The sequence below is a fragment of the Oncorhynchus tshawytscha genome, linkage group LG03, assembly GCF_018296145.1.
Source record: "Oncorhynchus tshawytscha isolate Ot180627B linkage group LG03, Otsh_v2.0, whole genome shotgun sequence".
Taxonomy (NCBI): domain Eukaryota; kingdom Metazoa; phylum Chordata; class Actinopteri; order Salmoniformes; family Salmonidae; genus Oncorhynchus; species Oncorhynchus tshawytscha.
This window is the reverse complement of record NC_056431.1, coordinates 19,909,300-19,923,983: the sequence shown is the minus strand read 5'-3', so window position 1 is coordinate 19,923,983 and position 14,684 is coordinate 19,909,300. Positions and strand designations below refer to the sequence as shown.

Genomic DNA, 14,684 nt, shown 5'->3' with positions numbered 1-14,684 from the left:
AATGGACATTTGAATGCTAGTTTGCTTTCTGATATGGCGTAAGGTTTAGGAGAGCTACAGGAGCCAGTCATGATGTCATAATGTCCCGACAGGACTGTACAGCCATCTTATTACAGTGTTATAAAGGCAGACGGCTAAATCAAATGTGGTCTCAAACTTTCAATATCATGCTAGCGACGGGCTAATTTGTCCCCCTCTCTCTTGTGATGCTAATAGATGGCTGATATATGCAGTGTCGGTGTGCACTTTTACTGAAGGTGGTGAGAGAAGAGGACCGGATTTTTCATGGGGTGTACCTCTCATTCACTTCAGATGCACAGATACTGCAGAGAAGAATGGTGCATTTTAATTAGCTGTAATCAAATACACTGATATGCTGATATTCAAAAACAGGGCCATTGGACCCTGACATTTCAGAGTAGTCTATTACCATTTTAAAGTGTTCCACTATTACACATTTAGGGTAGTGTCTCTACTTCAGAAAAAAACATTTTTTTTACAAGGCTCACAAGAATGTGTGTGTGTGCCGTTTGTGTGCCGTGCATGCCTTTGTGTGTGTGTGTGTGTGTGCATGTGTGTTTGTGAGCGTGCTTGTATACAGATGTAGGATATTAATTTGATCACCCTGTTGCAGGAGCACTTGTAGTGTATTTGAGGTTTAAAAATACTTCTGAAGTTTGTAATTTCAGAGTTCATTTTCCCTTAGGGAAGATGTATGAACCCACATAATAATACACATTTCCTGTCGCTGCAGGATTATCTTTCCTGCTGTAGCAAACTGGTTCAAATTAAGATCTTACACATGTGTGTGTATGTGTGTTTGTTTGTGTGTGTGTGTGTGTGTGTGAGAGAGAGAGAGAGAGTCAGTGTGTTTTTATTTCAGTGATTAACTTCTACTCTGAAGACCTCATGAAGGTTAGAAGGCTAACTCTGCATGCCTGGCGCTATATTTAGCACCTCATCTCCACCACATTTGAATTTTCACCACACAAACTATGAGTGCATTTCAACTGTATTTGCTCCCAAAGAAAATTCTGGCATTCATGCAATGTTTATGTGATATGCCCTTTTGTTATTTCAAATAATGATTCATCTAAACTGGAGTGGATTGTTGAGAGAGACTGGAAATGCAATCCAATTTCTAGTGGTTTTTTTACGTAAGTTTTCTTTTCAGGAGGAAAGCTCCTGTCCTAGTGGTTTTCAGAGAGCCTATCTTGCAGTTGTTGCTCTGTTTGGCATTTCAATGTGGAGTTGAGTTGTTCTGTATGAGAGTGGAGATAATGGCAGAACATCCTGATCTCTTTGATCAGAGGCAGAGTCTAACTGGTAGAAATGGACTGCTGGGAGAGGAAGGTGTGAGACACCTATGAAACACTTTTAATTGTAGCTTCTCGCTTCAATGCCATGTTTGAAATCTCCTCTCCTCTATGAAGATACTACACTGGAATTCACATTCACTTTAAACACAGAACTGGCTTCAAAGTGTCTCAGTTTGTTTGACCTAGCGAGTGGTGAGTGTTCATATTAGCTAGGGGTGAAAAGTTGACTGAGATTGTGTTGACCAAGCAAGCGGGATGTCAAAACTGGATAACCCCTGGTTTGAGATGAAGAACATGCCACACAGGGTTATATGGACTGAACCAAAATATAAACGCAGCATGTAAAGTGCTTGTCCCAAGTTTCATGAGCTGAAATAAAATATCCCATACATTTTCCATATGCACAAAAGCTAATTGTGTGCACAAATTAGTTTACATCCCTGTTAGTGAGCATTTCTCTTTTGCCAAGATAATCCATCCACCTGACAGGTGTGGCATATCAATAAGCTGATTAAACAGCATGATCATTACACAGGTGCGCCTTGTGCTGGGGACAATAAAAGGCCACTCTAAAATGTGCTGTTTTGTCACCCAACACAATGCCACAGATATCTCAAGTTTTGAGCGAGCCTGCAATTGGTATGCTGACTGCAGGAATGTCCACCAGAGCTGCTGCCAGAGAATTTGATGTTCATTTCTCTAACATAAGCCACCTCCAACGTAATTTTTGAGAATTTGGCAGTACGTCTGCATGAGGCAAACGGCTGCATGAGGCAAATGGTGGTCACACCAGATACGGACTGGTTTTCTTATCCACTCCACTTCCTTTTCTTTAAGGTGTCTGTGACAAGAGATGCATGTCTCTGTTCCTAGTCATGTGGATTCCATGGATTAGGGAATTGATTGTTTCATGTTTTGTTCAGTATAGTTTCCTTTCTAGGTTAAAGTATAATGGCCTTACCATCATTCCACACTGACATAGACTATACACAGTCACTTTCCACTGACATGTGGGGCTGAACTTTAGAATTCCGATTCAGTCGCTGTCCACTTCAGTGGTGCTGAATGCAGAGGTAGAGTATCAGTGCTCTGCAACAGTTTGCAACAGTTTGGTTTATTTGGTTCTAGTTGACCTTTTTCACATGAGAGAGTAAAAAAGAGAGAAAGTGGGCCTCCCAGGTGGCGCAGGGGTTCTAGGGCACTGCATCGCAGCGCCAGCTGTGCCACCAGAGACCCTGGGTTTGCGCCCAGGCCCTGTCGCAGCTGGCCGCGACTGGGAGGATCGGCCTAGCGTCATCCAGGTTAGGGAGGGCTTGGCCGGTAGGGATATCCTTGTCTCATCACACACCAGCGACTCCTGTGACAGGCCGGGCGCAGTGCGCACCAACCAAGGTCGCCAGGTGCACGGTGTTTCCTCCAACATATTGGTGCGGCTGGTTTCCGGGTTGGATGCACGCTGTGTTAAGAAGCAGTGCGACTTGGTTGGGTTGTGTTTCGGAGGACGCATGGCTTTCGACCTTCATCTTTCCCGAGCAATGTAGCGATGAGACAAGATAGTAACTACTAACTACTCAATTTCAAAAAAGAGAGAAAGCACACACAACTGTATATTTGTGCAAGATAAAGTTACATGTAAACCTTGGGCATAAGGGACTTTAACAACGACAACAAATAGCTAATTTACCTGTTTGAAGTCGCAGTCATGGTGACCAGATACATACCTGAATTATGTTTTTGGGGGAATATACCTTTTTTTTCATTCAAAAAACTTTAGTGACTTGGATAACTTGAGATTGAGATCAGTTTCACTAAAGTTTTTTGAATGGAAAAAAAGGTTTGTTCTTGAAGCAAAATGGAGCAAAAAGTTCTGTATTTGGCATGCATTTGATTGGTCAGTTAATCTTGTACAGAAGTTAATCTTGTCTGCTCAAGTCCCTTTTCTTGTCCTTTCAGATCAGTAGCTTCTGTACAGCTACTGTCACCCAGACAGAAAATGTGTCACGACATGACCACTGATACCATGATGACACCGGAAGTTGTATAACTATTTGTGTCAATTGAGTGATCTGATTGGTTCAGTCAGCGGAAGGGGTTGTGTAAGGTAATTGGGGTGATGTAGCTCTCTGAATGTAGGAACATTTGAACATGCGGAGAAAGATGAGGAGAACACACAAAAATAAGAAAAGCTGACTTACATAATGAATGAAGCTATTGCAGTGTTTTTACCTGAAGCAGGCAATTCACACACATAGAGTGGTCTTGGATGCCCAAGTACAATTGTACTGTATTTGTTTTAGTACAAAAAGGGATGAGATAACATGTGGTAAGATGCACAGTCAAGTCTAAGAGTGTCTGGGACTCAGTTAGGGTTTGTCTTACTATCTCATCCCTTACACTTCTCATTTAAAACCTAATTCAAAGTAATTATATTAGTAAATAGCATCTGGCAGTAGGGGCTGCTTTGTTCTTGTAGCCTGCTGCTAGTAGATCCTGCTGAGATTGGGACGTTTTTTTGCCATGGGAGGCATATGTCCATTCGTGTTAATGTGTTAGCGTGGGCACTGTAGAAAATCCTGAGGTGAGCTCTGTGCTGTTTCTTAATTCAGGGGGTTTCAAACTAGGGTCCACAGAGGTGCTGCAGGGGGTCCGCAATTTTTTAAAATATATTATTTGGGGGAAATCATTTTGGGAATTTTTTTATGTGAAAAAAAAAAATGGGGGAATTTCCACTAGCTGCAGCAGAATACCATTGTGCATACCATTTTTATGTTTCTGCGTCCAGCATGAAAAAAAGTGCAATGACTGAGTCCTGTTCAGCCGACTCTAGGGAAGTATATAAAAGGCTTCATTGCAAAAATCTCGAACTATCCCTTTATTATAGAGGAAATTACAGTCATTGGAGCAAATTACAGAAGTTTTTTGTATAGAAAATTCTTAGGTGGTCCATCTAAGTGGTAAGTTATTGGATAGAAAAACAGTTTCAGTGTCAACTTAAATGACCCAAACCAGATAGAAAGCATGGAGAAAAGATATTGAATTATATACACTGAGTGTACAAACATTAGGAACACTTTCCTAATATTGAGTTGCACCCCCTTTGCCCTCAGAAAAGTCTTAATTCGTCAGGGCATGGACTATACAATGTGTCGAAAGCGTTCCACAGGGCTGGACCATGTTGACTCCAATGCTTCCTACAGAGTTGACTGGGTGTCCTTTGGGTGGTTGGCCATTCTTGATACACACAGGAAAACCGGTGCACCATGCATCTAATACCATACCCCTTTCAAAGGCACTTAAATCTGGTGTCTTGCCCATTCAACCTTTGAATGGCACACTTACACAATCCATTTGACAATTGTCTCAAGTCTTAAGGCATTATGAACTTCACTCAGTACCAGGACATTTCAGCCAAAAACCTGATTGCTTCTGCCAGGAGGCTGAAACTTGGCCACAGTTGGATATTCCAGCAAGTCGATCTTACAGCAAAACAATAACCCCAAGCACACATCAAAATCCACAAAGAAATTGTTAATTGATCACAAAATCTAAATCAACAAAACCAGTCTCTGGACATGACCCCCATTGAAAACCTGTGGTTTGAATTGAAGAGGGCCATCCATAAGCGCAGAGAAAATATATTGTCACGGCGTGACTGGGATTATTCTAGTTTATTATTTCTAGGTGGTGTTCTAGTTTATTTTTCTATGTTGGTGATTCGTATGATTCCCAATTACAGGCAGCTGATAATGGTTGTCTCTAATTGGGGATCATATTTAGGTAGCATTTTTCCCACCTGTGTTTGTGGGATATTATTTTGTGTTTTGTGCATGTGCACTGCGTAGTCACGTTTCGTTGTTAGTTTATTGATTTATTGTTTTGTTTTTGCTAAGTTTCACTTCATAATAAATATGTGTAATTCTACATCCGCTGCGTCTTGGCCCGTCTCTCCTCACGTACGTGACAGATATCAAGGATCTGGAAAGATTCTGTATGGAGGAATGGTCTAAGATCCCTCCCATTGTGTTTGCCAATCTCATAAATAATTTTTGAAAAAGGCTCATTGCCGTTATCCTCATAAGGTGAGGTATTGAATGGTATTGAAAACAGGGGTGTCGATAATTTGACCCCTACCTTTTTGAGATCGTTTTTTATTACTTGTTAAACAAAATATATTTCTCTGAACAATTGTATTAGTATAAAACAATCTAATTTCCCTTTTCAGTATTTGAGTTATTTATTTTGTACAGTAATTTTTCCTCATCTTTATCAAGGGTGTGAATCATTTCAGACACCCACTGAACATGACAGACATCTTGGTGATGAAGTGAAAGCAGAAAACCCAGAACTAAAATCCATTTAGATGGTCTCTGTTGATTCCTACTCAGACATCATTGCGTTGATCTGTCAAAATCAAGGAGGCAAAACGGTGCCATGAAATACCCCAGATACCTCTGATCCAAGACACCTCTGGCTTTTTCTCAATCAGAAGGTTCTTTCATAATTCCACCCAGGGCAACAGAGGGCCTCCCAGTCAGACTCCCCGTCACTCCTCTGTGTGTCAGACGAGGTGAGTTAAGCTGTGTAGGAGTTTGAGAGATTGCCATTTTGGGTAATATAACAATGACACAGTTCTTAGTCTATCTCTGGATTGAGGACAGTTCACTATAATTATTATTTATCTCTGAGGACCAAAGGCTTGACCTGCTTTCTCTCAGTGGAGTACCCCCCACATGTGACATGAGACAGGATATACAAACAGAGAGAAGAGACGGGAGAACACATCATAATAGATGATAGACGTGTGTGGATCACTGTGGTTTTGCATTCACAGTAATTCACGCACGCACGCACGCACGCACACGCACGCACGCACGCACGCACGCACGCACACGCACACGCACGCACGCACACACACACACACACACACACACACACACACACACACACACACACACACACACACACACACACACACACACACACACACACACACACACACACACACACACACACACACACACACGAGTCCCATTCATTTATATTTTCTCTATACTCAGCACATTGAATATCACCTTCACACAGGTTGACAGGGCGGAACAGCACATCACCATGAAGGGTTAGCAGACAAAGCAATCCTGCATCTCATTTCCTATAGATGTTATTCAAGCCCTAAGTATAAAGAGAGTTTTGCAGCACAACTTGGGGGATTGCTGTGTAGCCCCGTGGAATAGTCAAGTGAAGGGAAAGGAGAGAGAGAGTGATACTGTACACTCTAATAAGCCAACTCTGTTACTGGCAGTGCAGTCATTCCACCCTACTGCTCTAGCATCCTGGAGGAGGGATGGGAATGGAGAGAGAGCGAGAGATGTGTGGCAGTGAGAGAGACGATGGTAACGAGAGGCAGGAAGGAGAGCATGAGAGAAGTAAAAGGGAGACGGGTAGAGTGAGAGAAGGGGGACATTAGGAGATAAATGTGTGAGAGAAAGTGAGGACGAGAGAGAGAGAGAAATGGGCTGTGGAAGTGGGGGACTGAGAGACAGATGGGTGGAAGGGAGAGGGGAGCAATAGATGGTGGGGAGATGGGGGGAGGCTGCCAGGGAGTTTGTGGGAAAGTTTAATTTAATTTTGAATCCAATTTTATTACCGCCATATATTCAAGCAGACGGCTTGCTTATGAATATATAGATCTTGTTTCCTCATCTTATGTTGTCTTACAGTAACAGTATTGAACGTATTGGACTGTGATATCCGTTGATGTATTTTACACAGCCGTATAAGGATACTTTTACCCATATACAGTATTGCTCACCACCAACTTATGTCTATAGTGTGTAGATAGATAGATGGACAGAAAAGATGTGCGCGTGCGCATCAGAGAGAGAGCGAGAGGGAGGGAGGAACAAGTCCGTTTTTCATGGATGGCTGGGTTGCTATGGGAACAAGATGTGGGCTCCCTTTTCCCAAAAAAGTATCCTCCTTCCCTTTTTCCCTCTCTCATCACTTCATTTATCTCTCTCCTTCTTCTCAGCATCCCCAGTTATTCACCTCTCCTCTCTTCCTATCCCCACCTCATCCCATCGCTTCCCTCCTCTTCCCCTTCTTTCTATCTCTCCTATCGTCCATCCTTCCCTCCTCCCACTCATTTTCTCCCTGTCTACTCCTCTCTCCCCCTGTCTATCTCATTCCCTGCGGTCTCCCCACTTCTACTATTCTCCCTCTCAATCTTTCCCTTTCCCTCCATCTCTTCTTCACTTTCTCCTCGTCTCTGATCATCTGTCTCTTTAACACTCACTTATATTCTATTCTTTTCTCGGTTGTCATGGCAATAGGCTGGGGGCGTGAGGGAAAGAGCGCGAGCGAGCAAGAGTGGGTGTTTCGGAAGTGACATCTCTTGGGCAGTAACCTTGTTTCCTGTGTGTGGAGTTGGGGGCGGATTCACACGTAAAGTGCAGCAACAGTGACGCCGTGTGGACAAATGCGCGGTAGTGGGGAGCCCTGCTGGCCCGGGAAAGGGCTGAGTGAATGATCTGACAGGTGAGAATACACACAGACAGACACACACACACACACAGACAGACACACACACGCACACACACAGGACTGTGTGGTGTCAGTGTAGTGCGGACCTCTGTGTTCACCTCTTCATTGAGGCCCATTGTGACACATCCCTGACATTTGACGTCTCTCATGACACTGAAGGCCATGTACTAAATACCCTGAATCAGCATATTAAAGAACACCATTGTAGACCAGTGTATATTTTCATAAATACATCAAATCTGGGCAATAAATCCAAAAGCATTCATAGAATATGGAATGGTAGGATACCCCTATTGATTCCGAATGATGTGATATAAATGCTACGTGGGCACCAAGTAATGTATAAAATGTGTACATACTGTACAGTACATTGTGCTTATTTGCCTTGAAAGTAACCAACAAGGCTACGCTGACGTTGGTACGTTGCCCGACCCGGGCGACCTGAGGATAATGCATGTTTATTTTTAGCGCTGTTTTAGAGCTTAGTGATATGTATAAATGAACATTACCCCTGTCGGGCTCAGTAATGACAACGTTGAATAAAGCTGACCAGTCATCTGACGGCTGCTCGGCTCCTTGGCAAACTGCAAAGGAAGGCAGAAATAAATGGCGTTACAGAGACAGACCTCAGCATATTCTGAGAGCGTTAACAAGAATACAGTGTTTATTTTTCATATTTATAACACAGAACTAGCCCACCTAGATTGGGCCGCACAATTCCCTCCAAGGTTTTTCAGATGATGAGGAATGAAGGTGGAGGTACAGATTGTAGCGGGAGCACATATTATGGGAATGAGTCACCGATTTCCCCAGTGGATCCACAACATTGTGACTTTCATGGAGTATGCTGCTGTCGGTCTATAAGGTTTATCGTCAAAGGCTTTCTCTCTCCCTGGCCAATGTGTCTCTGAAGGACGCGAACTAGTGTCACACTCCGGGGCCTTGGGATTCCTGGGCCTTGAGATTCCTGGGCCTTGGAATTTAGGCTATATGTCGTCTGCAGTAAAGATGATGGTGATTGACATGCTCATAATGATGATCGAATTGATATACGGTATTAGTCTCAATACACAAACATTTTCCGACACCAGCTCTTTCTACTTTCCACATGAAAAAGTAACACTTCAACTGCTAAACAAGGGAACATCCACGTACAAGGAAGTACGTCATTTTAGCTGCAGGACAGGATAATATGGTCTGTACATTTCTCCATGCCATTGTCAGAGATGATAAAGATTTAAATATATATATATATATATACTGCTGAAGTCGGAAGTTTACATACACTCGGGTTGGAGTCATAAAAACTCATTTTTCAACCACACCACACATTTCTTGTGAACAAACTATAGTTTTGGCAAGTCAGTTAGAACAACTACTAATTTTTCCAACAATTGTTTACAGACAGATTATTTCACTTATAATTCACTGTATCACAATTCCAATGGGTCAGAAGTTGACATACACTAAGTTGACTGTGCCTTTAAACAGCTTGGGAAATTCCAGAAAAAGATGTAATGGCTTTAGAAGCTTCTGATAGGCTAATTATCATCATTTGAGTCAATTGGAGGTGTACCTATGGATGTATTTGAAGGCCTACCTTCAAACTCAGTGCCTCTTTGCTTGACATCATAGGAAAATCAAAAGAAATCAGCCAAGACCTCAGAAAAGTCTGGTTCATCCTTGGGAGCAATTTCCAAATGCCTGAAGGTACCACATTCATCTATACAAACACAAGTACGCAAGTATAAACACCATGGGACCACGCAACCGTTATACCGCTCAGGAAGGAGACGCGTTCTGTCTCCTAGAGATGAACGTACTTTGGTGCGAAAAGTGCAAATCAATCCGAGAACAACAGCAAAGGACCTTGTGAAGATGCTGGAGGAAACAGGTACAAATGTATCTATATCCACAGTAAAAGGAGTCCTATATCGACATAACCTGAAAGGCCGCTCAGCAAGGAAGAAGCCACTACTCCAAAACTGCCATAAAAAGCCAGACTACGGTTTGCAACTGCACATGGGGACAAATATTGTACTTTCTGGAGAAATGTCCTCTGGTCTGATGAAACAAAAATAGAACTGTTTGGCCATAATGACCATCGTTATGTTTGGAGGAAAAAGGGGGAGGCTTGCAAGCTGGAGAACACCATCCCAACCATGAAGCACGGGGGTGGCAGCATCATGTTTTGGAGGTGCTTTGCTGCAGGAGGGACTGGTGCATTTCACAAAATAGATGGCATCATGAGGGTGGAAAATGATGTGGATATATTGAAGCAGCATCTTAACACATCAATCAGGAAGTTAAAGCTTGGTCGCAAATGGGTCTTCCAAATGAACAATGACCCCAAGCATACTTCCAAAGTTGTGGCAAAATGGCTTAAGGACAACAAAGTCAAGGTATTGGAGTGGCCATCACAAAGCCCTGACCTCAATCCTATATACAATTTGTGGTCAGAACTGAAAAAGTGTGTGCGAGCAAGGAGGCCTACAAACCTGACTCGGTTACACCAGCTCTGTTGGGAAGAATGGGCCAAAATTCACCCAATTTATTGTGGGAAGCTTGTGGAAGGCTACCCAAAACGTTTTTTCCAAGTTAAACAATTTAAAGGCAATGCTACCAAATACTAATTGAGTGTATGTAAACTTCTGACCCACTGGGAATGTGATGAAAGAAATAAAGCTGAAATAAATCATTCTCTACTACTATTATTCTGACATTTCACATTCTTAAAATAAAGTGGTGATCCTAACTGACCTAAGACAGGGAATTTTTACTAGGATTAAACGTCAGGAATTGTGAAAAACAGAGTTTAAATTTGCAAGTGTATGTAAACTTCTGACTTCAACTGTATATATACACTACCAGTCAAAAGTTTGGACACACCCATTCATTCATGGGTTTTTCTTTATTTTTTACTGTTTTCTACATTTTAGAATAATAGTGAAGACATCTTAACTATGAAATAACACATATGGAATCATGTAGTAGCTAAAAAAGTGTTCAAAAATAGCCACAGCCTGGAGGTGTGTTGGGTTATTGTCCTGTTGAAAAATAAATGATAGTCCCACTAAGCGCAAACCAGATGGGATGGCATATCGCTGCAGAATGCTGTGTTAGCCATGCTGGTTAAGTGTGCCTTGAATTCTAAATATATCACTGACAGTGTCACAAGCAAAGCACCCCCACACTATCACACCTCCTCCTCCTTGCTTCACAGTGAGAAACACACATGCAGAGATCATCTGTTCACCTACTCTGCGTCTCACAAAGACACAGCGGTTAGAACCAGAAATCTCAAATTTGGACTCATCAGACCAAAGGACAGATTTCTACCGGTCTCCCACCCATTGCTCTTGTTTCTTGGCCCAAGCAAGTCTCTTTTTCTCATTGGTGTCCTTTAGTAGTGATTTCTTTGCAGCAATTTGACCATGAAGGCCTGATTCACGTAGTCTCCTCTGAACAGTTGATGTTGAGATGTGTCTGTTACTTGAACTCTGTGAAGCATTTATTGAGCTGCAATCTGAGGTGCAGTTAACTTTAATGAACTTATCTTCTGCAGCAGTGGTAACTATGGGTGTTACTTTCCTGTGGCGGTCCTCATGAGAGCCAGTTTCATCATAGCGCTTGATGGTTGAAGTTCTTGAAATTTTCCACATTGATTGACCTTCATGTCTTAAAGTAATGATGGACTGTCGTTTCTCTTTGCTTATCTGAGCTGTTCTTGCCATAATATGGACTTGGTCTTTTAGCAAATAGGGCTATCTTCTGTATACCACCCCTATCTTGTCACAACACAAAGCATTAAGAAGGAAATAAATTCCACAAATTAACTTTTAACAAAGCGCACCTGTTAATTGAAATGCATTCCAGGTAACTACCTCATGATGCTGGTTGAGGGAATGCCAAAAGTGTGCAAAGCTGTCATTAAGGCAAAGGGTGGGTACTTTGATGAATCTCAAATCTCAAATATATTGTTGGGTTACTACAAGATTCCATATGTGTTTTTTCATAGTTTTGATGTCTTCACTATTATTCTAAAATGTAGAAAATAGTTTTTTTTTTAAAGAAAAGCCCTTGAATGAGTAGGTGTGTCCAAACTTTTGACTGGTACTGTATATAAAGATCCCTCCATGCCCTGGCCTATATTCACGGCCTAGATTTTGTGATTTGGTCAAATTCTTAATGATATGTGAGTATATATGAAAACCCCTAGGAGGCTCAGTCACAATAGACACTGTGACTGTGAGTCCATGAGTGAAAAGTGACTTAGAGGTTGAAATCAAGGTTATGTAATCTCTCTTCATATCGTACAATGACTCATACCTTGGATTCTACCACTGTGATCCCCTTAATAAGCTTCGCTTGTTTAGCAACTCATTTATATTTCAAGAGCAGCTTTATTCATAATTAAACTTGAATATAAAACATCAACTCAGCTGTGTTCGCTACAATTAGACAGATTGCCTTTTGTGCTTGCCTTCCTACTTGGTGGGGATACAAGTGTGACTATATGTGAATATAGTGAATATTTGAGAAAGCTTTTTTTAGTAAAATAAAGGTTCTGACATGGTTGTTTGGCTGAAGTAGGCCTATTTTCAGGGTCGGAGTGGCTCTGTTTTTGGCATAGTGTCAAATGGACAGCATGGCACGCTGCGGTGAGTGTGCCGACTGTGCCGTGTCTCAGCCGCGTCAGGGCCTGTTACATCATTCAACCTGCAGGGGCCTTTCCTTTCTCAAACATGGGGAAATATGCAAAGGGTTAAAGTGTGCTGTCTGGAAGGTGAAGAGGTAGACACTAGATAGTCGTTATTTGTACCATCTACAAGATGTATGGGTAAGGGTTAAATAAAGTGTGTTAGAGGGTCTCTGGGACTTGTACAATCTGCAGATTTGATGTGTGTGAATTGGGAAATCAGTCTTGGTGTGAGGAGTGGGGAGTGGGGAATGTCACTTTGGCTAACCTCTTGTTGAAGGCTTGTTTCCGGCCTTGTTGAGGGTGTCTGTGAATTCACAACACAAGGCTGTCTGGAGTGAGAATAGTGTTGAGATGTTTGCTTAACATTCTGGTTGACGTAAAAACGAGGCGAAGGGATATCAAAAGAGTTTTGATGAAAACATTAACATAGCCCCTGACATAACTTAGAGGGAAAAGAGAAAGAAATTTGAAAGAGGGGAACATGGAAAGAGACTGGAGGAAAGACGAATAGGAAGGTCAATACAAGAAAGACATGAAGTAATGGAGACAGATGAGAGAAGGAGAAGCAGATGGATGGGCAGAGTGAGTAGGAGTGACAAAGAGACACACTAGGAATTGGAGACTACGAAAGATAGTGAAAAAGACAAAGAGCCATGCCCTGGTTATTTCTGAGTGACCTAGCATCATCCGGACTGAAGTCAGAGCTTGGCTAATTGACTCCAGCAGTTGTAGTGGATCACAAAGCTTATTTTGCTCTGTTTCATGCCACGGCCCTTCTGCTTCAGGACCCAGGGTCTGTCTGAAGAGCTGCCTGTCTGTTACGGCCGTCTGGTCAGAGGGGGAACCTGAGGACGAACAAAGGCGTGTCCAGGGCAGAGGGATTATGAAACTGATGGAATTAGCGATGTAGTATGAAGATATGGTCATTTAGCACAGGGTTTTCTGAACTTTCTGGGTCCGGGGACCCCTTTTGTGATAGCAAATCCATCAAGGACTGCCTTTTAACCATAACACAACTCGCAGTGCGATAGAAATGGCATAAAAGGAGACTTTTTACTGTGCTGTCTGCAGTGCATGGTTGGGCGAAGTCTCGGCCCCAGGGAAGGAACATTTAAATAGCCCGCCACGTGGCATCGAAGATGTTTTTTTTTCACGTTTTGAAGCTAATTTCATGCAATTCATTTTTTTTTATAGCATAGGCAGAGAGAAAACTTTTCCGTTTTAAAGGTTAAATTAAAGTGCATTCATGTTCAAAACAAAGAAGTATTGAGTTGAAAAATGAATAATTGATGGATATCCCTGTGAGCCTCCCAGGCCTTGTTGCCCATGGTTAATAAGAACCTACATTGTAGATGAATAATAATGACATTTTATTGTATTAGACCCTCTAAACGAATCCCTGGGCAAATGTTTTTAAAATCGAATATTGTAACAATATTCATTGAAAAAAAAATGTAATTATTTATTTTATACATATTTAGAGATCTGGCCACTGCAGTACCTCTTCCGCAGACCCCATTTTGGGAACCTCTGATGTAGCAGACCCTTTCATCCAATCCTTTTATCCACATTTTAGGCTATGGTTACAAATCGTAATAATAATTCAACTCTGTAGAAAGTGTGTTATTTTCTCTGAATGAGTGCATTGATTGGTGAGTTATTTACTGCGTAATGGACCAGTCCTAGATGAATTTGTCCACTTCTTTCATTGAGCATTGTTGTTATGCGTGAAATGTGGACAACATGTGAAGAAGTCACATTGCATTTTCAGTGCTTTGGATTCAACTGATGCGGACGTACCAGCTTGCAAACATAAACAAGTTAACGTCAACCATCTGACGACGGGCATGTTCTGGCATGTCCTCCACCATCCAGTCACCCTAACTGACCCCACTCCCCTCTCTCTGTCCCTCTCCCCTTGTTCTCTCTCCTCTCCAGATGCGAGGTGTGCCGTCCCCCCCTCCTATCGCCCCCATGCCCCTTCCTTTGCCGCTCCCTCCTACGACCGCCCCGACTGGAACCCCCGTCTCTGCGTGATCTCCGGAAATCAGCTCTACATGTTGGACCAGGAGGAGGTACTTATCTACTGCGGCACACACTATAGAAATACAATCCCAACCATC

General features: G+C 42.3%; 1 protein-coding gene across 7 annotated transcripts in view; it reads left to right on the top strand.

Moving 5' to 3' along the window:
* LOC112229665 (ras/Rap GTPase-activating protein SynGAP-like) overlaps positions 1-14,684 on the top strand; it is a 112,956-nt gene that overhangs the window by 5,109 nt on the left and 93,163 nt on the right. For all 7 annotated transcript variants that reach the window (XM_042311662.1, XM_042311650.1, XM_042311653.1 and 4 more), the window contains exon 2: positions 14,500-14,636. In XM_042311662.1, the coding sequence (XP_042167596.1) occupies positions 14,500-14,636 (137 nt within the window). The remainder of the gene's footprint in view (positions 1-14,499; positions 14,637-14,684) is intronic.